Source organism: Bombina bombina, chromosome 3, assembly GCF_027579735.1.
Source record: "Bombina bombina isolate aBomBom1 chromosome 3, aBomBom1.pri, whole genome shotgun sequence".
NCBI classification, from domain to species: domain Eukaryota; kingdom Metazoa; phylum Chordata; class Amphibia; order Anura; family Bombinatoridae; genus Bombina; species Bombina bombina.
Genome location: NC_069501.1, coordinates 431,155,575 through 431,180,068, shown reverse-complemented (window position 1 = coordinate 431,180,068; position 24,494 = coordinate 431,155,575). Strand labels below are relative to the sequence as shown.

Sequence of the window (24,494 nt, the reverse complement as noted above, 5' to 3'; positions counted from 1 at the left end):
GGTGTGGTGTTAATACATCCCTGAAGGTTGTGTAATAGGTATTACTAAATCCGCCTGGGCCTGGGGATTTACCTGATTTCAGTGATTTTATGGCTAGTTTAATCTCTTCTGTAGAGATGGGGGCGTCTAGGTTGGTCCTCTGTTCTTCACTAATTTGGGGTAAGTTTAGTTGTGATAGGTAACCTTGAATAGCAGCATTCGTTAGGGGAGGTGAGATTGAGGACAGGTTGTAAAGTGAACTGTAATAATGTTTGAAGCTGTCTGCTATGTCGTTAGATGTGTGCCAGTCTTGTCCCTTTTCGTCTTTGATATGTAAAATGTATCTACTGAGAGCTTTCTTTCTGAGCTGCCTGGCCAGAAGCCTGCCCTGTTTGTTAGCACCTTCATAATGTTTTTTTCAGGAACAAGGCATTACGCTTAGCTTCCCTTCCTAGGCAGCAATTGAGCTGTTGCCGTTTGTGTTCTAAACTGTCCTGGAGGGAACGGTCTTTTGGGAACAATTTATGTATTTCTTGAAGTTTGTTTAAGTCTGTGAGTAAGGAGGTCAGATAGTATTGTTGTTGTTTTGTCCTGGTTGCCTTTAAGGCAATCAGTTCGTCCCTGAGGACACACTTATGAGCGTTCCAAATATGTTGTTGGCAAATATCCGGGGTGTTGTTGATTCTGAAGTAGTCTTCAATAGACTTAGTTAAATTAATCTTAACCAGAGGGTCCTTTAGAAGGGACTCATCTAGTCTCCATGATCGTGATTTGTTAGCGTCTGTGGGGAGGTTAAATGTGCAGCTGACCATAGCGTGGTCAGACCACGTTATGGGATATATTTCAGAGTGACGGGCGTGAATTAAGCTGGTAACATCTGTCAGTATGTAGTCTATTCTAGAATAACTTTGATGTGGATGGGAGTAAAAAGTGAAATCTTTGTCGTGTGGGTGGTGGAGTCGCCAGATATCATGTATGGCCAGAGTGGTTAGCTTGGACTTAATTAATTTTAAAGTTTTGGTGGGGATAGCTGACTTGCCAGAAGAGCAGTCTAGTGTAGGATCTAGGGCAGAGTTGAAGTCTCCTCCTACGACCATGCTACCTCTGGGTGACTAAGAGTTTGTTGCTTAGCTGGTGAAAGAAACTAGGAGCATCCGAGCTAGGGGCATAAATGTTAACTAAGGTTATGAGTTTCCTGTTCATAAGCCCTGAAACAATTAAGTATCTACCCATTTTGTCCTTATCTATTGATGTGACCTGAAGAGGAAAAATCTTATTAATCATTATACAAACACCATTACGTTTTGAACTATCAGATGAGAAATATGCTATACCAAATTTCTTGAAGGAGGACCGAGGTTCCCGTCCCCTTTTGAAGTGGGTCTCTTGCAGCATTACAATGTCATATTTAAGTCTCTTATAATCCCTAAAAGCTATGGTTCTCTTTTGAGGTATATTGAGCCCCTTAACATTGTGGGAAAGAATTTTGTATTCAGACCTATCCATCTATATTAATAAGTTTGTGGATATGAAAGATTACATACGACAAGCACAGTTTTAACAGGAATTCCAAGGTAGACTTGAAAGGTATCTCGTAAAAAGCATGAAATGTAACAAAAATAACATGAATAAGCATGAGAAAATAATATAAACAAAAACTCTTAACTAAACCAACATAAAGTGTATTTTTGGAACTATACACCATAATCGGGGAGTGACTGGTGTTGCATAAGGCTCTGATATATTTTACATATCTCAAGTTGGAGTGTCAGGTGGGGACCTACATCGGGAGGGAGGGGTGGGAGGGAGAGAGTTGCAGACAGAAATGAAAAGTTTTAGGATTAGAGAATTAAGGCTGGGCTGGTTATAGTCATGGCATCATTGTGACATAGCATTAACAATAATTGATCAAGATACATTCTATAAGAAGTATATCATGCTATGTATCGCCCAGTGATCGTGAGGAAAGTCCAGGTACCTGTGGGGGAAAAAAAAAACTAAGTACAACCATGTCCACAGCTTTTGAAACAGAAATTGAAATCTTACCCTATTACCCAGGGCCAGGGGCAGTCCAGAAACAGTTAAATGGGGGCCAGGGAGGGTACCCTAGCACAATCAATTTTGTCCATTGATTGGGAGTAGGAATCTGGCGTTTATTGCTGAAAATTATGACTGAGGGGTTCTGTAATCCTGTGGAACCTGCGGATGTAGTGTCAGTTTTCCTTCTCTTGGAGTGAACTTTATTCCATTGAGAACGCTGCTCCTTGGGATTGTTCCCCACTCTGACTGCTTTGAAGTGGTCACAAGGACATCCTCATCTGGAGGCTCGATGGTGATATTCAATTTCTTGGACACATTGTCTAGGTCCTGGAAAGATTTATATATGATTTGTGAGCCATTATGGGTGATTATCAGACTGAATGGGTATCCCCATCGATATTTGATATTGTGATCCTGTAGGGCCTTGGTAAGAAATCTGACCTCCCTCCTTCTTTGGATAGTTTGTGGGCAGAGGTCTTGGAAAATTTGTAAAGTGTGGCCTTTGAAGGATATGGAGCGCCTGGATCTCGCCGTTTGCCAGATTTCCTCTTTGGTGGTAAATCTGAGAAATCTCATAATCACGTCTCTGGGTGGAGCGGGGGGCTTGGGTGGTGGTCTTAGCGCCCTATGAATCTGTTCAATTTCATCGGTTTGTAATGGGGGTGATCTGGGATTTAAGAAGTGAAATAGATCTGTGGCATAGGATTTTAGCTGCTCTGAGGAGACTTCTTCGGGTATGCCTCTGATCCTGAGGTTATTCAGTCTCCCACGGTTGTCAAGATCCTCAAGTTTTTCTTGCAGGGCCTGTACCATGGAATCTTGTATTGAGAGTTGTTGGGTGTTAGAACTGACCATGGAATTGAGTGCCTCTTGGCCCTCTTCTATGTAGTCAAGCCTTGAGCTCATATCATTTAAGTCCTTCTTTAAATCCCTCATTTCGCCTTTTATAAAGGATTTCAACGATTCAAAGTCAGATTTGGAGGGAAGATCAGCTATTTGCGATGGTAGGGTCAGTAGGGATTTATATTGCAACGGTATTTGTTCTGACTGCATCTCTGTGGGAGGTTGATCTTGCGACAGAGAGGGTTCTGTGTGACTAATATCAGATGACTGGAAGAAGGCAGACACTGACGGTGTAGATATAATTGGTTTATTATTTTTATCTATTTTAGGACCTTTGCGTTGAGACATCTTGAGCCGTGAAGTATGATTACCTCAGAGTCACGCACCACTTCTAGGGAAGGTGAATAAAGCAGACCTTTTCCAGCTTTTATTAGCCCCTGTGCTTTGAAGTGTAAGAAATCACTGTATGGAACAATGTAGCTCTTAGTCACTGTTTATATCAGGAGCTTCAAGATCTCAGGTGATAAGGCTGCCCGAGTGGAAAGGCCCAATCCTCTGTGCTAGGTAGAGAAAGTGGCTGCAGTAAGCATATGGCATAGGAGTATCCTGGGTCTTATGGGTTCATCCCCTAGTGGGGCTATAAGCTCATAGGCAGGGCACGAGCAATCAGGCTGTTATGAGAATGACCCCTTTATGTTACCTATCAAGGCTTTAAAATTGCTCCTACCTAGTTCCTAATAATATGTAAGGCCTTTATGTGTAAAGTCTCTTAACCTGTGGCCTGCGGAATACTCCGGGAGCAATCTCACCTAAGCAGGGTCTCCAGACGTGGTGATCTCCTCTCCGGATCCTCCAGACCGCGTGTATGGTGCGTGAATGTGGCTGGGCCTAATCATCGGCGTGCGTTTGTAAGTGCCGGGAAGTGCGCCTCCTTAGCTCTCTCTGTCTGTCTTGCGGTAACAGGGACCGGAGACCTATGCGTGTGCGCTGGTATTGGTTCTCGGCTGTGTGGAGTCCCGGGTGCTAGATGCAAGGTGAGGCCCGGACCAAGATGGCGACCGGGCTTCTATGGCAGATTAGGTCTCTTTTCTATGCGGGTGTGGAAGGAGGGAGGAATAGGACAAGATGAGGGATCCGGGATGCTCCCTGCCTCAAAAGAGTAGTTAGAGGGTCACTTGTGTGTGAATTAAGGAGCTGTCTTCATGGGGACCCTATCTATGAGCGGCAACAGCTCCGGAGCTTCAGTGAAAAGCAGCCATGTCCCAGCACAGCTCGGCCGATCTTGGATCTTTTAAACAGGTTTTTTTTGTAGTCAGGGCATTTACCAACTAAGCTACCTCACCGGCTTGCGTCTCCATTTTGAACGATGGAACCGACAGAAACTTGTTTAAGCACTTTAGGTCCAGAATCGGGCGAAATGTGCCTTTCTTTCGTAAAAGGTTTGAATAGTACCCTAGACCTCTTTCTTCTAGAGGTACCGGCACGCACTCTAGAAAGGCAATCAGTTTCTCTGGATTTGATGAGAGATTTGACAAGAGGAATCTGCCCCTGGGAGAGTGAGTTTTGAAACCTATCCTGTAACCCTGGGGCAATAACCTCCAGAACCCAAGGATCCTGCACATCTCTCATCCAAGCCTCTGCGAAAAGAGATGGTCTACCCCTACATGCCGATTTTGTCTAGGCGGGCTTCTTGCTCCGTTTAGATTTATTCCAAGACTGAGATGGTTTCCAAGATCCCTTGGACTGCTCGGGCTTCGCGGCAGGCTGCTATCGTTGGGACTTGTGCGAATGAAAGTGATGAAAATTAGGACCCTTAGGTTTATTCTTCTTATCCTGCAGAAGAAAGGCACCCTTGCCCCCCTTGACAGTGGATATGAGAGAGTCCAGGCCTGGACCAAAAATAATCTTTCCCTTAAATGGAAGGGAAAGTAATCTAGATTTGGACGCCATGTCAGCAGACACGACTTCAACCACGGAGCCCTCCGGGCCAGAGCAGAAAAACCTGATGTCTTAGCATGCAAGCGAATAATCTGCATATTAGCATCACAAATAAACAAATTAGCTACCCTCAGGGCCTTAATTCTTTCATGTATCTCATTAAGGGGAGTCTCCACCTCGATCATTTCTGATAGAGAGTCATACCAATAGGTAGCAGCTGCAGCAACCGTGGCTGCAGGTTGAAAAACGAACCCTGTGTGTTGAAACATCTTTCTTAACAGGGTCTCTAATTTTTTATCCATGGGTTCCTTAACAGATAAACTATCCTCAAGCGGGATAGTGGTGTGCTTAGTGAGCATGGAGATAGCTCCATCTATCTTAGGGACAGATCCACACAATTCTAGCCGAGAGTCAGGAACCGGGAACAATTTTTTAAGAAGGGAAGAAAGACGATCCAAGTCTCTCCCATTCATTCTTAATAATATTCGCCATCTTTACGGGAACCAGGAAAGTCTGGGGCACTACAATGTCCTCATAAACTTAATCAATCTTAGGAATAGAAGGTTCCTCTGGGAACTTAGGTTCCGGAACCTCTAGAATAGCCAATACCTCTTAATAAAAAGCATAAGTTCCCCATCCTAAATCTAAAGTCTGGTTCCTCCAGAGTCAGGAGGTTTAGAGGCCACAGATTCCGACCCAGAGAGAGAGTCCTCCAAAGTATCAGAATCCTCTGTATCAGCGGATAATCTAGTCTCAGATACATCCAATGGAGTAGATGACCCCTGGGAAGGATAGCAATGTTTAACCTTTTGCTTGTGCTTAGCAGGGGGAGGGCACTAAAAACCGCAGATACCACCGTTTGCAACTTCTCAGCAAAATCAGGCGTCAACATGGCCCCTCCCGCAGGAGGATAAGAAGTGCACTGGGGAGCTGCATGTTTAATCTGAGATGAATGTAAGGAACACACCTCGCAGGACAGAGACCCCTCAGAGGTGGACGGCTCAGTAGTACTAAACATTTTATTTCTTTTAGATATATCACTATTTTATCAAGGCACATAGTTGAGCAGGCGGGTATACCAAAGCCTCCCCATAATAAAAACAAAGGCATTAGATTTAGGTAAAGATGGAGTACCCTCTAACGTATCAAAGTCCTCCATAGCTTGCGCCTTTAATATGGACAATAACAAAAAATAAATGGCACCTTTATACTCCCAATGGCTGGGGCACTCACCACCTCCTAAGACCCAGGCCCATAAAGAAACTTGCTTTCATCCTGCAACCGGCGGTCAGGAAAAGGAAGAGAAGAAGCCACACCCGGTCATGGAGTACCGTGCAGGACCGCCCCTGCAGCCAAGAAAAAGCGTGCCAACTAAACGGGCTGCACAGTAATCAAAGAAGGAAAAACCTGACTGTTCCACATTGCCAGAGCCGCATATCTCACACATGTCGCAGCAAAAAACACAATAAAGCGATCATGTATACATCCCCATCTGTTCAATAATCACCTTCCGGTGATATTAACCCTTGATTCTATACAGATAAAAAGAGCCACACTGTGACCCTGTCTTCCTGTGTTATTACAGATATAAAAATGAAACAATCTTACAAGAATCGCCGTGGAACAGGAACACTGCCTCTTAAGTTTAACAGTGTGTAGCATCATTTCTGACATCGACTTGAGCGAAAGAAAGCAGGCAGTGAAACCCCTCAACACTGATTGCTTAAGGAGCTGTTAAAATGAGTCTGGATGGTTTTGCTGAAAGACTCTCCCTGCATCTCCAGACCCTAACATTCGTCAATGCTCTCACTGATAGGCTGACAAGACTACTTAAAACTCCAGTCACATTTTGAAGAGTACTACCCCCATAAGAGACTACGAAATCTTCTGACACTACTCTGCCATCCTCCTGTGACAAAAGGCAAAGAATGACTGGGGGGATGAGGGGAGTGGGGGAGGTATTTAAGCCTTTGGCTGGGGTGTGTTTGCCTCCTCCTGGTGGCCAGGTTCTGTATTTCCCACAAGTAAGGAATGAAGCTGTGGACTCTCCTCACATTAGATAACAGAATTTATGCTTACCTGATAAATTACTTTCTCCAACGGTGTGTCCGGTCCACGGCGTCATCCTTACTTGTGGGATATTCTCTTCCCCAACAGGAAATGGCAAAGAGCCCAGCAAAGCTGGTCACATGATCCCCCCTAGGCTCCGCCTTCCCCAGTCATTCGACCGACGTAAAGGAGGAATATGCATAGGAGAAACCATATGATACCGTGGTGACTGTAGTTAGAGAAAATAATTCAACAGACCTGATCAAAAACCAGGGCGGGCCGTGGACCGGACACACCGTTGGAGAAAGTAATTTATCAGGTAAGCATAAATTCTGTTTTCTCCAACATAGGTGTGTCCGGTCCACGGCGTCATCCTTACTTGTGGGAACCAATACCAAAGCTTTAGGACACGGATGATGGGAGGGAACAAATCAGGTCGCCTAGATGGAAGGCACCACGGTTTGCAAAACCTTTCTCCCAAAAATAGCCTCAGAAGAAGCAAAAGTATCAAATTTGTAGAATTTGGCAAAAGTGTGCAGTGAAGACCAAGTCGCTGCCTTACATATCTGATCAACAGAAGCCTCGTTCTTGAAGGCCCAAGTGGAAGCCACAGCCCTAGTGGAGTGAGCTGTGATTCTTTCAGGAGGCTGCCGTCCGGCAGTCTCATAAGCCAATCGGATAATGCTTTTAAGCCAGAAAGAGAGAGAGGTAGAAGTTGCTTTTTGACCTCTCCTTTTACCAGAATAAACAACAAACAAAGAAGATGTTTGTCTGAAATCCTTAGTAGCTGCTAAGTAAAATTTGAGAGCACGAACTACATCTAAGTTGTGCAACAAACGTTCCTTCTTTGAAACTGGATTAGGACACAAAGAAGGCACGACTATCTCCTGGTTAATATTTTTATTAGAAACAACTTTCGGAAGAAAACCAGGTTTAGTACGCAAAACCACCTTATCTGCATGGAACACCAGATATGGAGGAGAACACTGCAGAGCAGATAACTCTGAAACTCTTCTAGCAGAAGAGATTGCAACCAAAAACAAAACTTTCCAAGATAATAACTTTATATCAACGGAATGTAGGGGTTCAAACGGAATCCCCTGAAGAACTGAAAGAACTAAATTGAGACTCCAGGGAGGAGTCAAAGGTTTGTAAACAGGCTTGATTCTAACCAGAGCCTGAACAAAGGCCTGAACGTCTGGCACAGCCGCCAGCTTTTTGTGAAGTAAAACAGATAAAGCAGAAATCTGTCCCTTCAAAGAACTCGCAGATAATCCTTTCTCCAAACCCTCTTGAAGAAAGGATAGAATCCTAGGAATTGTTATCTTGTTCCATGGGAATCCTTTAGATTCGCACCAACAGATATATTTTTTCCATATTTTATGGTAGATTTTCCTAGTTACAGGCTTTCTAGCCTGAATAAGAGTATCAATGACAGAATCTGAGAACCCTCGCTTTGATAAAATCAAGCGTTCAATCTCCAAGCAGTCAGTTGGAGTGAGGCCAGATTCGGATGTTCGAACGGACCTTGAACAAGAAGGTCCTGTCTCAGAGGTAGCTTCCATGGTGGAGCTGATGACATATTCACCAGGTCCGCATACCAAGTCCTGCGTGGCCACGCAGGAGCTATCAAGATCACCGATACCCTCTCCTGATTGATCCTGGCTACCAGCCTGGGAATGAGAGGAAACGGTGGGAACACATAAGCTAGGTTGAAGGTCCAAGGTGCTACTAGTGCATCCACTAGAGCCGCCTTGGGATCCCTGGATCTGGACCCGTAGCAAGGAACCTTGAAGTTCTGACGAGACGCCATCAGATCCATGTCTGGAATGCCCCATAATTGAATTATTTGGGCAAAAATTTCCGGATGGAGTTCCCACTCCCCCGGATGAAATGTGTGACGACTCAGAAAATCCGCTTCCCAATTTTCCACTCCTGGGATGTGGATTGCAGACAAGTGGCAGGAGTGATTCTCCGCCCATTGAATTATTTTGGTCACTTCTTCCATCGCCAGGGAACTCCTTGTTCCCCCCTGATGGTTGATATACGCAACAGTCGTCATGTTGTCTGATTGAAACCTTATGAATTTGGCCTTTGCAAGCTGAGGCCAAGCTCTGAGAGCATTGAATATCGCTCTCAGTTCCAGAATGTTTATCGGTAGAAGAGATTCTTCCCGAGACCAAAGCCCCTGAGCTTTCAGGGGTTCCCAGACCGCTCCCCAGCCCACCAGACTGGCGTCGGTCGTGACAATGACCCACTCTGGTCTGCGGAAGCTGATCCCTTGTGACAGGTTGTCCAGGGTCAGCCACCAACGGAGTGAGTCTCTGGTCCTCTGATCTACTTGTATCGTTGGAGACAAGTCTGTATAATCCCCATTCCACTGTCTGAGCATGCACAGTTGTAATGGTCTTAGATGAATTCGCGCAAAAGGAACTATGTCCATTGCCGCCACCATCAAACCTATTACTTCCATGCACTGCGCTATGGAAGGAAGAAGAACAGAATGAAGTACTTGACAAGAGTTTAGAAGTTTTGATTTTCTGGCTACTGTCAGAAAAATCTTCATTTCTAAAGAGTCTATTATTGTTCCCAAGAAGGGAACTCTTGTTGACGGAGATAGAGAACTTTTCTCTACGTTCACTTTCCACCCGTGACATCTGAGAAAGGCTAGGACAATGTCCGTATGAGCCTTTGCTTGTGGCAGGGACGACGCTTGAATTAGAATGTCGTCCAAGTAAGGTACTACTGCAATGCCCCTCGGTCTTAGCACCGCTAGAAGGGACCCTAGTACCTTTGTGAAAATTCTTGGGGCAGTGGCTAATCCGAATGGAAGTGCCACGAACTGGTAATGTTTGTCCAGAAACGCGAACCTTAGGAACTGATGATGTTCCTTGTGGATAGGAATATGTAGATACGCATCCTTTAAATCCACCGTGGTCATGAATTGACCTTCCTGGATGGTAGGAAGAATTGTTCGAATGGTTTCCATCTTGAACGAAGGAACCCTGAGAAATTTGTTTAAGATCTTGAGATCCAAGATTGGTCTGAATGTTCCCTCTTTTTTGGGAACTATGAACAGATTTGAGTAGAATCCCATCCCTTGTTCCTTCAGTGGAACAGGATGAATCACTCCCATTTTTAACAGGTCTTCTACACAATGTAAGAATGCCTGTTTTTTTATGTGGTCTGAAGACAATTGAGACCTGTGGAATCTTCCCCTTGGGGGTAGTTCCTTGAATTCCAGAAGATAACCTTGGGAGACTATTTCTAGAGCCCAAGGATCCAGAACATCTCTTGCCCATGCCTGAGCGAAGAGAGAAAGTCTGCCCCCCACCAGATCCGGTCCCGGATCGGGGGCCAACATCTCATGCTGTCTTGGTAGCAGTGGCAGGTTTCTTGGCCTGCTTACCTTTGTTCCAGCCTTGCATGGGCCTCCAGGCTGGCTTGGCTTGAGACGTATTACCCTCTTGCTTAGAGGGAGTAGAGCTTGAGGCTGGTCCGTTTCTACGAAAGGGACGAAAATTAGGCTTATTTTTAGCCTTGAAAGACCTATCCTGAGGAAGGGCATGGCCCTTTCCCCCAGTGATATCTGAAATAATCTCTTTCAAGTCAGGACCAAACAGCGTTTTCCCCTTGAAAGGAATATTAAGCAATTTGTTCTTGGATGACGCATCCGCTGACCAAGATTTTAGCCATAGCGCTCTGCGCGCCACAATAGCAAACCCTGAATTTTTCGCCGCTAATCTAGCTAATTGCAGGGTAGCGTCTAGAGTAAAAGAATTAGCCAATTTAAGAGCACGAATTCTGTCCAAAATCTCCTCCAAAGGAGTAGCTTTATCCAACGACTTTTCTAGTTCATCAAACCAAAATGACGCTGCTGCAGTAACAGGAACAATGCATGAAATTGGCTGTAGAAGGTAACCTTGCTGAACAAACATCTTTTTAAGCAAACCTTCTAACTTTTTATCCATAGGATCTTTGAAAGCACAACTATCTTCTATAGGGATAGTGGTGCGTTTGTTTAAGGTAGAGACCGCCCCCTCAACCTTAGGGACTGTCTGCCATAAGTCCTTTCTAGGGTCGACTATAGGAAACAATTTCTTAAATATAGGGGGAGGGACAAAAGGTATGCCGGGCCTTTCCCACTCTTTATTTACAATATCCACCACCCGCTTGGGTATAGGAAAAGCTTCGGGGGGCACCGGGACCTCTAGAAACTTGTCCATCTTACATAATTTCTCTGGAACGACCAAATTGTCACAATCATCCAGAGTAGAAAGCACCTCCTTAAGCAGAGCGCGGAGATGTTCCAATTTAAATTTGAATGTAATAACATCAGGTTCAGCTTGTTGAGAAATTTTTCCTGAATCTGAAATTTCTCCCTCAGACAAAACCTCCCTAGCCCCTTCAGACTGGTGTAAGGGCATGTCAGAACCATTATCATCTGCGCCCTCATGCTCTACAGTATCTAAAACTGAGCAGTCGCGCTTTCGCTGATAAGTGGGCATTTTGGCTAAAATGTTTTTAATAGAATTATCCATTACAGCCATTAATTGTTGCATAGTAAGAATAACAGGCGCACTAGATGTACTAGGGGCCTCTTGTGTGGGCAAGACTGGTGTAGACACATAAGGGGATGATGCAGTACCATGCTTACTCCCTTCACTAGAGGAATCATCTTGGGCATCATTTTCACTATCACATGCATCACATATATTTAAATGAGAAGGAACTTTGGCTTCCTGACATACAGAACATAGTCTATCTGAAGGTACAGACATGATAAACAGGCATAAACTTGATAACAAAGTACAAAAAACGTTTTAAAATAAAACCGTTACTGTCACTTTAAATTTTAAACTGAACACACTTTATTACTGAATATGCGAAAAAGTATGAAGGAATTGTCCAAAATTCACCAAAATTTCACCACAGTGTCATAAAGCCTTGAAAGTATTGCACACCAAATTTGAAAGCTTTAACTCTTAAAATAACGGAACCGGAGCCGTTTTTACATTTAACCCCTATACAGTCCCTGGTATCTGCTTTGCTGAGACCCAACCAAGCCCAGAGGGGAATACGATACCAAATGACGCCTTCAGGACGCTTTTTCAGTGTATCTGAGCTCCTCACACATGCATCTGCATGCTCTGACTCCCAAAAACAACTGCGCATTAGTGGCGCGAAACTGAGGCTCTGCCTAAGACTAGAGAAGGCCCCCAGTGAAAAAGGTGTCCAAAACAGTGCCTGCCGTTTTTATATACCAACATACCCAGATAAAAACAACTCCTCAGAGTAATAAACCATTAAACATGCTTATAAAACAAACGTTTTAGCCCAGAAAAATGTCTACCAGTCTTTAAAGCCCTTGTGAAGCCCTTTATAAATTGTTATTAAAATGGCTTACCGGATCCCATAGGGAAAATGACAGCTTCCAGCATTACCAAGTCTTGTTAGAAATGTGTCATACTTCAAGCAGTAAAAGTCTGCACACTGTTCCCCCAACTGAAGTTACTTCATCTCAACAGTCCTGTGTGGAAACAGCCATCGATTTTAGTAACGGTTGCTAAAATCATCTTCCTCTTACAAACAGAAATCTTCATCTCTTTTCTGTTTCAGAGTAAATAGTACATACCAGCACTATTTTAAAATAACAAACTCTTGATTGAAGCAATAAAACTACATTTAAACACCAAAAAACTCTAAGCCATCTCCGTGGAGATGTTGCCTGTACAACGGCAAAGAGAATGACTGGGGAAGGCGGAGCCTAGGGGGGATCATGTGACCAGCTTTGCTGGGCTCTTTGCCATTTCCTGTTGGGGAAGAGAATATCCCACAAGTAAGGATGACGCCGTGGACCGGACACACCTATGTTGGAGAAAGATTTTTTTTTTTTTTTAAAAAAGCATTAGCAATATCGATTTATTGTTAACAGGACTCGGCACCCTTTCAATTGTCACTTGAACTTACAACTTTTCTCAATTGTTACAATTGTGCCTATATCCTGCCAATAGTGCTATTAAAATTGATGCTAATTGCACAGCACTAGAGGAAATGTTATTGTAATTTTTTTATTAGACAATGCTATTGCACACTTAGACTACAGTATTATGTAAAATATAACTTTTAGATGCACTGGGAAACAAAAAAATATTAGTGCAAAATATTAGTTGCTATATTCGCTTTATTGCGGTGGTCTGGAACCGAACCCACAATATCTCCGAGGTACGCCTGTATATCTCTGGAGACAACATGCAACTTCACTACAAAGCATGTATATAATCATAGCTATACATTCCCTGTCTTGTCTTTATTGTAACTCCCCTTATAGCTCTGCAGAACCTGTTTAAATAAGATATTAATTTAGGGAAACAAATACTAATTCAAGGTAGGTAGATACAGAAAATTACAACTTACCGGTCCTGCAGCTGACTGGATCTGGACCTGGTGACAGGAGCTTTGCTGGAAAATACGCCTGCCCGGATGCTGGCCTTTAGATGGCCAGGGGGATAGCAGTCAGTAAGAGGGATCTCCCGCTCTAATTCATATGTCAATGTGCTGATAAAAAGAAAAATACAGTAAATGTTTAATATTTTACTCCAACACACACACTAGAATTTTATTTTTTAAAGTTCTATACTATGGTTATGGATGGATAGATTTATTTTACACACATACTGTATATATTATTTCAAACACATTCCAAGCAGGCACTCTTCTTATTTGGAATTTGTTTGTACATGCAGTTTGTGGTGCCGCCTCCCAGTAGGTGTGTGGGAAGATAGATTAGGGAAGATAGAGATAATGGAGATGATAGAGATACACACACAATTAACGCTACCTGCTAGTAATATATTACAGTCTTGGCAGATATCAGGATATATCGTTTAAGCTCATTGCTACTACTATTACGGTAGAAATTGCATTCTGAGAGGGGTCGACTCCACAATGATAGGTTCATTTTTAAAGACATTTTGTTTTAAAGGGTGCATTTATGTTTTTGTCCCCACATAATCTCAATTACATTTGCTTTGTCATAGTGATTTAATAGCCCCCCCCCACACACACACACACACATCTCACCTGTCGGGTGGAAATCCCTCATCTTCATTCCTCACAATTGGTTTCAGAAGACTTCTCTGATAGGGCACATAAGCAGACTTAGGCGCCAGCTCATCAGCCAATTTGCTATTGCAAACAGCTGATAAAAACCTTCCAATAACAAATGATTTACGATCTACTATGAATTCAAATGCCATTGTAATTGGGAAATATCCATACGAATCCACAGAACAGTGAACCATGATCTTATAACTGTAACCTGGAAGAAAAAAAGAAAAAGTGCATTATAAAAACATAATTTATGTAAGAACTTACCTGATAAATTAATTTCTTTCATGGTGGCAAGAGTCCATGAGCTAGTGACGTATGGGCTATACATTCCTACCAGGAGTGGGCAAAGTTTCCCAAACCTCAAATGCCTATAAATACACCTCCCTCACTCATACCTCAGTTTAACGTATAGCCAAGTTAGTGAGGTATAAAAGGAGCAAAAGCATAAAAACAATTTATGTTTACCAGATAAATTGCTTTCCTTCTGGATAGGGAGAGTCCAAGCTTCATTCCTTACCGTTAGGAAATAAAACACCTGGCCACCAGGAGGCGGCAAAGACACCCCAGCCAAAGGCTTAAATATCCCACCAATTTCTCATTACCCTAGTCATTCTGCCGAGGGACCAAGCAAAAGTAGGAGAAACATTAGGGACTAAATGGTGCCAGAAGAATAAAATAAATAGGGGACCGCCCATAGACAAGAAAAAAACATGCGGGGGCCATGGACTCACCATATCTGGAAGGAAAGGAATTTATCTGATAAGTATAAATTATGGTTTTCCTTCCTAAGATAGGGAGAGTCCACGGCTTCATTCCTTACTGTTGGTAAAACTATACCCAAGATCCAGAGGACACTGAATGAATCAAGGGAGAGAACAAAAAGGAAGAGGCAAACCCTATTCTGAGGGCACTGCAGCTTTCAAATCTTTTCTCCCGAAAGCTGCATCAGCCGAAGCGAAAACATAAAACTTGTAAAATGTTGAAAAACTATGTAAGGTGGACCAGGTAGCCGCCTTACAAATCTGATCCATAGAGGCCTCGTTCTTAAAGACCCAAGAGGAAGCCACTGCTCTAATGGAATGAGCCATTATCCTCTCAGGCCGACAATGTCCCGCTGTCTCGTAAGCTAAGCTGATGACAATCCTTAACCAAAAAGATAGGGAAGTTGAAGTAGCCTTCTGCCCCTTACGCTTCCCCGAATAGACAACAAACAGAGGAATATTGTCTAAACTCCTTAGTAGCCTGAAGATAGAATTTCAAGGTGCAAACCACATCCAAATTGAGAAGTAAGCATTCCTTCGATGGAGGATTAGGACACAAGGAAGGAACCACAATCTTCTGATTGATGTTGCGATCTGACACAACCTTAGGAAGAAAACCTAATTAAGTACGTAAAACTGCCTTATCTGAATGGAAGAAGAAAAAAAAAAAAATCAGTTAAGGGGGCTTCACATTGCAAAGCAGAGATCTCAGAAACTCTGCGTGCAGAGGCAATAGCCAATAAAAAAAAAAAAAAAAAAAAAAAAAAAAAAAAGAGAACCTTCCAAGATAACAATTTAATGTCAACGGAATGCAGAGGCTCAAACAGAACTTGTTGCAAAAACCGAAGAACAAGATTTAGGCTCCAAGGAGGAGCCCCAGACCTAAACACAGGTCTGATCATAATCAGAGCCTTAAAGGACTGCACGTCTGGAAGCTCAGCCAGTCTCTTAAGCAATAAAAACAACAGGGCCAAAATCTGTCCCCTCAGGGAACTAGCAGAAAGACCCTTCTCCAGCCCATCCTAGAGAAAAGATAACATCCTGGCAACCTTAACTCGGTGCCAGGAAAAACCACGCTGTTCACAAAAGAATAAGTAGGTCCTCCAAACCTTGTGGTAGATACGCCAAGTAACTGGTTTACGAGCTTGAATAAGAGTATCACTGACACTCTCAGAGAAACCTCTCTTGGCTAAGACTAAGCATTTAATCTCCACGCAGTCAGCCTCAGAGTATCTAGATTTTGATGAGCAAATGGACCTTGTATCAGCAGGTCTCTGTGACAAGGTAACTTCCATGGAGGAGATGAGGACATCCCCACTAGATCCGCAAACCACGTCCTTCGCAGCCACGATGGAGCAATCAGGATTACCGATACCCGCTCCTGCTTGATGCGGGCCACCACTCGAGGAAGAAGCGGTAATGGAGGGAAAATATATTAATTTAATCCTCCAGGGCACTGCTAGTGCATCTATTAGATCCGCTTGGGGATCCCGTACCTGGGTATTTTGGTATTGAGACAGGACACCATGAGTTCCATCTCCAGGGTCCCCCACTTGCTGCATACCTCTGCAAACACCTCGGGATGGAGAGACCATTTCCCTGGATGGAAGCATTGCCTGCTGAAAAAAAAAAAATCCGTCTCCCAGTTGTCCACACCCGGAATGTGGATCGCTGACAGTGAACAGCTGTGGGCCTCCGCCCATTCCAGAATTTTAGATACTTCATTGCCAAGGAACTTCTCGTCCCCCCATGATGGTTGATGTAAGCCACAAGGTTATATTGTCCGATTGGAATCTGATCAACTGGGATGAACCCAGAAGTGGCCAAGTCTTTAAGGCCTTGAAGATTGCCCGTAGTTTCAAAATATTGATCGGGAGGGAGGACTCAGTCCACAACCCCTGTACCTTCCTGGCACCCCAAACAGCTCCCCATCCGGATAGGCTTGTGTCCATAGTCATAATCTCCCAGGATGGTCTTAAGAAGCATGTCCCTTGGGAAATATGATCTGGACAGACCCACCAAGAGAGCGATTCTCTCGACCGGCTGTCTAATACAGCCAGATCTGAATGATTGCCGTTCCACTGCCTCAGCATGCACAGCTGTAAAGGTCTGAGACAGAACCTGGCAAAAGGAATGATGCCCATGCAGGACACCATGAGACCAATCACCTCCATACATAGAGCCACTGAGGGACTCAAGGAAGTCCGGAGGGCAAGAAATGACGAAGTTGGCTTGCAACATCTCTGGTCTGTTAGAAATATCCTCATGGATATGGAGTCTATTATAGTACCCAGGAATTCCACCTTGGTACTTGGGATAAGAGGAGAACTCTTTTCCAAGTTAATCTTCCATCCATGTGATCGAAGACTGATTAGGGACTCCGATAATTCTTCCACAAGCCGAAAGGATGATGCTTGAACCAGAATATCATCTAAGTATGGGGCTACTGCAATACCCTGCATTCTGGCAACGGCTAAAAGAGCCCCCAGAACCTTCATAAAGATTCTTGGAGCAGTAGCTAGGCCAAAACGGAAGGGCAATGAACTGGAAGTGCTGGTCCAGGAATGCAAACCTCCGGAACTGAAAGTGTTCCCTGTGGATTGGAACATGAAGGTAAGCGTCCTTCAGATCTATAGTGGTCATAAACTGGCCTTCCTGAAATAAAGGATGGATGGACCTTATCGTCTCCATCTTGAAGGAAGGGCCACTGAGGAATTCGTTTAAGCACTTTAGGTCCAGAATTGGGTGGAAAGTTCCCTCTTTCTTTGAGACCATGAAAAGGTTTAAATAAAACCCCCAAACCTCTTCCTTCGATAGGCACTGGGACAACAACTCTTGAGGATAGATCCCAAATGCACCCTAGAAAGGCATCCCTCTTTTCTGGTCTGGTAGACCGATTCGAGAGAAGGAATCTGCCCCTTGGCAGATGAAATTTGAAGCCTCTTGTATCCCTGAGATACCACCTCTAGTACCCATGGATCCTGTACGTCCTTGAACCAGGTGTCTGGGGGGGGGGGGGGGAAACCACACACACGACAGCCTGCCCCCTACACGATCCGATCCCGAATCGGGAGCCGCCCCTTCATGTCGATTTGTTTTTGGCGGGCTTCTTATTCTGCTTGGATTTATTCCAGGACTGAGTCGGCTTCCAAGTACTCTTGGGTTGTTCGGGCTTGGAAGAGGATTGTTGTCGTTGGGATTTGTCAGAAAGAAACAAATGAAAAATTAGAAGATTGTTGTCCCTTAGACTTGTTCTTAGCTTGCGGTAGGAAGGCACCCTTGCCTCCGGTAACCATAGAAATAATGGAGTCCAGGCCTGGACCAAACAAAATCATTCCCTTGAAAGAAAGGGAGTCTGGACTTAGAAGTCATATCCGCAGACCAAGACTTCAACCAGAGCGCCCAGCGGGCTAGGACCGCAAAGCCAGAGGCCTTTGCATTTATGCGAGTAATTTGCATGTTCGCATCACAGATAAAAGAATAAGCAATTCTCAGAGTTTTAATTCTGTCTTGAATATCCTCGAGGGGAGACTCCACCTCAATGAGCTCCGACAAAGTTGCACCAGTAGGTAGCCGCTCTGGCATCTGCAGTCGCCGGTTGAAACAAAAATCCTGTATGTTGAAACATCTTTTTCAGAAAGGTTTCCATTTTCTTATCCATCTGCAATCTGAACAAAAAACTATCCTCAAGAGGTATAGTAGTGCATTTAGCAAGCGCAGAGATAGAACCATTCACCTTAGGAATGGATCCCCACAAATCCAGTTGCAAGTCCGGGACCAACTTTTTAAAAGCAGATGAGGGGGAAATGAACCAATTCTTTCCCATTTGTTAATAATGTTCGCCATCTTAACCAGCACAGGAAAAAAAATCAAAAAGGAACTTTCTTGTCTTCGAAAACTGTCTAAATTTAGGAATCATAAGTTCTTCAGGCAGTGCGGCCTCTGGAACCTCTAACGTAGACAGAACCTCCTTTAGGTTTAAAATTGAGCACTTGCGTTTTTTATTAAAAGATGGTTCCTCCACAGCAGGAGGCTTAGACGCTAAGGACTCTGACCCAGAAAGTTCACCCTCTGAAGCTACAGAGGTTAACTCATTATCAGATAACTGGGACATAATAGCAAAATTCAAAAAAATAGTTAGATGACTCTGGGTCAGGAGAGCTGTGTTTAACCTTTCTCTTGCGTTTGTTAGAGCGAGGTAATGCACTGATGGCCAAAGACACCGCCGTTTGTAACTGTGCGGCAAGGCCCGCGGCAAGGTCCGCAGAAAGAAGGCCCCCTCCGGATGGAGGATTAGATGTGCTACAGGGAACTGCATGTTGAGTGGATAATGTAGCAAGGGTAGTAATCTCACGGGATGCCGAGCCCTGAGAGGTAGATGGCTCAGAGGGACTAAGAGCCTTAGCAGGCTTGTCTTCCCCTTCTTAGGCTTTATAACAGTGTTAAGGCATGTGAAATATAATTGAGTGGGCGGGAAAACCACAGCCTCCTCACAATATAAACAAGTATGATTTAGTACAGGAGGAGTACCTTCTAACATGTCCTCCAGAAGGACACAAATAAAAACCTTTTTTATTATAGAAAACTGCACCTTTATACTCCCAAGGCTGGGGCACTCACCACCTCCTAGACCCAGACAGTTAACAGAGGAAACGCTCTCCTCAAATACAAGTCTCAGCCGGAATGAAGGAAATGAACATAGACCACACCCGGTCACATGGAGTGCAAGACAGTACTTCCCTTGTTATTACAAGTAGAGCATGTAATAGGAGCCGTGCAACACATTCAAAAACAAAAGTGATACTTAAAAGTGAAACCTGTTTGTTCCAGCAAAAAACAGTTTACCAGCCCAGGGGAATAAAAAAAAAAAAAAAAAAAAAAAAATAATCACACAAAGCAGCATGTAAATAATTAATAGTTACATTGATTAATTAACACCAACTCTTCAATAAACCCCCTTCAGAGGATATTAACCCTAGATCCTATTAGGGTAAATACACACACAGAAATCCACTCACATGAACGAACAACCAGCGCAATACCATTGTTAGCCTATTCTATGGCGATTTACCACCTGGGTGCAACTTCTTTTAGCCCAGTATTGCTTTTCATAGAGAAGAACTTTCCTGTAGTATATCAGTCTGATCCCGCCTATTACGGTCAGTCCAGCACCGAAATACCAAGCAATTCCTCTCTGAACAAGGAACACAGCAACCCCAGATGATAGTTTTGGCTTCATTGGGCCTAATCAGTGAGGTGTAGCTATATTCCTCTAAGCAAGGAGTCCACGTCAGGTTGCCCCTTTTCCCATAGGGAGACTAAATACATACAGAGAGAAGTGCACTCACAGGAACGAACAACCAGCTCAATACCATTGTTAGCCTGTTCTATGGTGATTTACCACCTGGGTGCAACTTCTTTTAGCCCAGTATTGCTTTTCAAGGGGAATCCAGATGTGGACTCCTTGCTCAGTGTGCTTAGAGGAATATGGCTACACCTCACTGAAGAGGCCCAATGAAGGCCGAAACGATAGTCTGGGGTTGCTGTGTTCCTTGTTCAGAGAGGAATTGCCTGGTATTTCGGTGCTGGACTGACCATAATAGGCAGGATCAGACTGATATACTACAGGAAAGTTCTACTCTGTGAAAAGCATTACTGGGCTAAAAGAAGCTGCACCCAGATGGTAAATCGCCAAAGAACAGGCTAACAATGGTATTGAGTGTTCATTCCTGTGAGTGTGCTTCTCTCTGTGTGTATCCTATCAGGGTATAAAGGAGCCACACTGTGACCCTGTTATAGTGTTTTATATGTAAAAATTTAAACTCTTGCCTCCAGGATCCATGCTGTGGAACAGAACATAACCTCAAGTTTAACAGTCTTATAGCAGCGCTCCTGACATGGACTTGAGTTTCACTGCCTGCTTTCTCTCACTCAACACCGATTGCTTAGGCCGAGGTGTCTTTTCCTCCTCCTGGTGGCCAGGTGTTGTATTTCCCAACAGTAAGGAATGAAGCCGTGGACTCTTATCTTAGGAAGGCAAAAGAGGAACAGGATAAATAAAGTGCTTTACATTAAAAAAAAATTAAAAAAATCATAATTCCCAAAAAATTGGGTGGGCCTCATGGACTCTTGCCACCATGAAATAAATCAGGTAAGTTCTTACATAAATTATGTTTTCTTTCATATAGATAGCAAGAGCCCATGAGCTAGTGACATATGGGATATAATACCCAAGATGTGGAAGTCCACGCGTCACTAGAGAGGGAGGGATCAAATAAAAACAGCTATTTCCCACTGAGAAATTAAAACCAAAAAATAATTAAAGTTTAGTGGGGGGGGGGGAAATGTCGAAAAACTCAAATCATAGGCACTAGAATCAAACTGAGACAGCTGCCTGAAGAACCTTTCTAACAAAGGCTGCTTCCGAAGAAGTGAACACCTCAAATTTGCAAAGCAGCAACTTTGTTTTCTGTGCATACATTTACTAAATTTTACCATTTTGATCAACTGAAGCTTCATTCTTAAAAGCCGAATATGTGGTGACTGATCTAGTAGAATGAGCTGTAATTGGTTGAGGCGAAGACTGCCCCACCTCCAAATAAGCTTTGTGAATCAAAAGCTTCAACCAAGATGCCAAGGAAAGCAGAGGCTTTCTGACCATTTCTGGAACCAAAAAAAAAACAAAAAAAAAAAAAACATAATTTATGTAAGAACTTACCTGATAAATTCATTTCTTTCATATTAGCAAGAGTCCATGAGCTAGTGACGTATGGGATATACATTCCTACCAGGAGGGGCAAAGTTTCCCAAACCTCAAAATGCCTATAAATACACCCCTCACCACACCCACAATTCAGTTTAACGAATAGCCAAGAAGTGGGGTGATAAAAAAGTGCGAAAGCATATAAAATAAGGAATTGGAATAATTGTGCTTTATACAAAATCATAACCACCACAAAAAAAGGGCGGGCCTCATGGACTCTTGCTAATATGAAAGAAATGAATTTATCAGGTAAGTTCTTACATAAATTATGTTTTCTTTCATGTAATTAGCAAGAGTCCATGAGCTAGTGACGTATGGGATAATGACTACCCAAGATGTGGATCTTTCCACACAAGAGTCACTAGAGAGGGAGGGATAAAATAAAGACAGCCAATTCCTGCTGAAAATAATCCACACCCAAAATAAAGTTTAACGAAAAACATAAGCAGAAGATTCAAACTGAAACCGCTGCCTGAAGTACTTTTCTACCAAAAACTGCTTCAGAAGAAGAAAATACATCAAAATGGTAGAATTTAGTAAAAGTATGCAAAGAGGACCAAGTTGCTGCTTTGCAAATCTGGTCAACCGAAGCTTCATTCCTAAACGCCCAGGAAGTAGAAACTGACCTAGTAGAATGAGCTGTAATTCTCTGAGGCGGAGATTTACCCGACTCAACATAGGCAAGATGAATTAAAGATTTCAACCAAGATGCCAAAGAAATGGCAGAAGCTTTCTGGCCTTTTCTAGAACCGGAAAAGATAACAAATAGACTAGAAGTCTTACGGAAAGATTTTGTAGCTTCAACATAATATTTCAAAGCTCTAACAACATCCAAAGAATGCAACGATTTCTCCTTAGAATTCTTAGGATTAGGACATAATGAAGGAACCACAATTTCTCTACTAATGTTGTTGGAATTCACAACTTTAGGTAAAAATTCAAAAGAAGTTCGCAACACCGCCTTATCCTGATGAAAAATCAGGAAAGGAGACTCACAAGAAAGAGCAGATAATTCAGAAACTCTTCTAGCAGAAGAGATGGCCAAAAGGAACAAAAAACTTTCCAAGAAAGTAATTTAATGTCCAATGAATGCATAGGTTCAAACGGAGGAGCTTGAAGAGCTCCCAGAACCAAATTCAAACTCCAAGGAGGAGAAATTGACTTAATGACAGGTTTTATACGAACCAAAGCTTGTACAAAACAATGAATATCAGGAAGAATAGCAATCTTTCTGTGAAAAAGAACAGAAAGAGCAGAGATTTGTCCTTTCAAAGAACTTGCGGACAAACCCTTATCTAAACCATCCTGAAGAAACTGTAAAATTCTCGGTATTCTAAAAGAATGCCAAGAAAAATGATGAGAAAGACACCAAGAAATATAAGTCTTCCAGACTCTATAATATATCTCTCGAGATACAGATTTACGAGCCTGTAACATAGTATTAATCACAGAGTCAGAGAAACCTCTTTGACCAAGAATCAAGCGTTCAATCTCCATACCTTTAAATTTAAGGATTTCAGATCCTGATGGAAAAAAGGACCTTGTGACAGAAGGTCTGGTCTTAACGGAAGAGTCCACGGTTGGCAAGAGGCCATCCGGACAAGATCCGCATACCAAAACCTGTGAGGCCATGCCGGAGCTACCAGCAGAACAAACGAGCATTCCTTCAGAATCTTGGAGATTACTCTTGGAAGAAGAACTAGAGGCGGAAAGATATAGGCAGGATGATACTTCCAAGGAAGTGATAATGCATCCACTGCCTCCGCCTGAGGATCCCGGGATCTGGACAGATACCTGGGAAGTTTCTTGTTTAGATGGGACGCCATCAGATCTATTTCTGGAAGTTCCCACATTTGAACAATCTGAAGAAATACCTCTGGGTGAAGAGACCATTCGCCCGGATGCAACGTTTGGCGACTGAGATAATCCGCTTCCCAATTGTCTATACCTGGGATATGAACCGCAGAGATTAGACAGGAGCTGGATTCCGCCCAAACCAAAATTCGAGATACTTCTTTCATAGCCAGAGGACCGTGAGTCCCTCCTTGATGATTGATGTATGCCACAGTTGTGACATTGTCTGTCTGAAAACAAATGAACGATTCTCTCTTCAGAAGAGGCCAAAACTGAAGAGCTCTGAAAATTGCACGGAGTTCCAAAATATTGATCGGTAATCTCACCTCCTGAGATTCCCAAACTCCTTGTGCCGTCAGAGATCCCCACACAGCTCCCCAACCTGTGAGACTTGCATCTGTTGAAATTACAGTCCAGGTCGGAAGCACAAAAGAAGCCCCCTGAATTAAACGATGGTGATCTGTCCACCATGTTAGAGAGTGTCGAACAATCGGTTTTAAAGATATTAATTGAGATATCTTCGTGTAATCCTTGCACCATTGCTTCAGCATACAGAGCTGAAGAGGTCGCATGTGAAAACAAGCAAAGGGGATCGCGTCCGATGCAGCAGTCATAAGACCTAGAATTTCCATGCATAAGGCTACCGAAGGGAATGATTGTGACTGAAGGTTTCGACAAGCTGCAATCAATTTTAGACGTCTCTTGTCTGTTAAAGACAGAGTCATGGACACTGAATCCATCTGGAAACCCAGAAAGGTTACCCTTGTCTGAGGAATCAAAGAACTTTTTGGTAAATTGATCCTCCAACCATGATCTTGAAGAAACAACACAAGTCGATTCGTATGAGATTCTGCTAAATGTAAAGACTGAGCAAGTACCAAGATATCGTCCAAATAAGGAAATACCACAATACCCTGTTCTCTGATTACAGACAGAAGGGCACCGAGAACCTTTGTAAAAATTCTTGGAGCTGTTGCTAGGCCAAACGGCAGAGCCACAAACTGGTAATGCTTGTCCAGAAAAGAGAATCTCAGGAACTGATAATGATCTGGATGAATCGGAATATGCAGATATGCATCCTGTAAATCTATTGTGGACATATAATTCCCTTGCTGAACAAAAGGCAAGATAGTCCTTACAGTTACCATCTTGAA

The 24,494-nt window shown here is 43.3% G+C and overlaps 1 protein-coding gene across 1 annotated transcript in view; it reads right to left on the bottom strand.

The window, feature by feature from the left end:
• MOV10 (Mov10 RISC complex RNA helicase) overlaps positions 1-24,494 on the bottom strand; it is a 349,433-nt gene that overhangs the window by 248,146 nt on the left and 76,793 nt on the right. Inside the window, exons 3-4 of the mRNA XM_053706650.1 lie at positions 13,933-14,170; positions 13,267-13,407 (exon numbers count right to left, since the gene is read on the bottom strand). Coding sequence (XP_053562625.1) covers positions 13,267-13,407; positions 13,933-14,170 — 379 coding nt within the window. The remainder of the gene's footprint in view (positions 1-13,266; positions 13,408-13,932; positions 14,171-24,494) is intronic.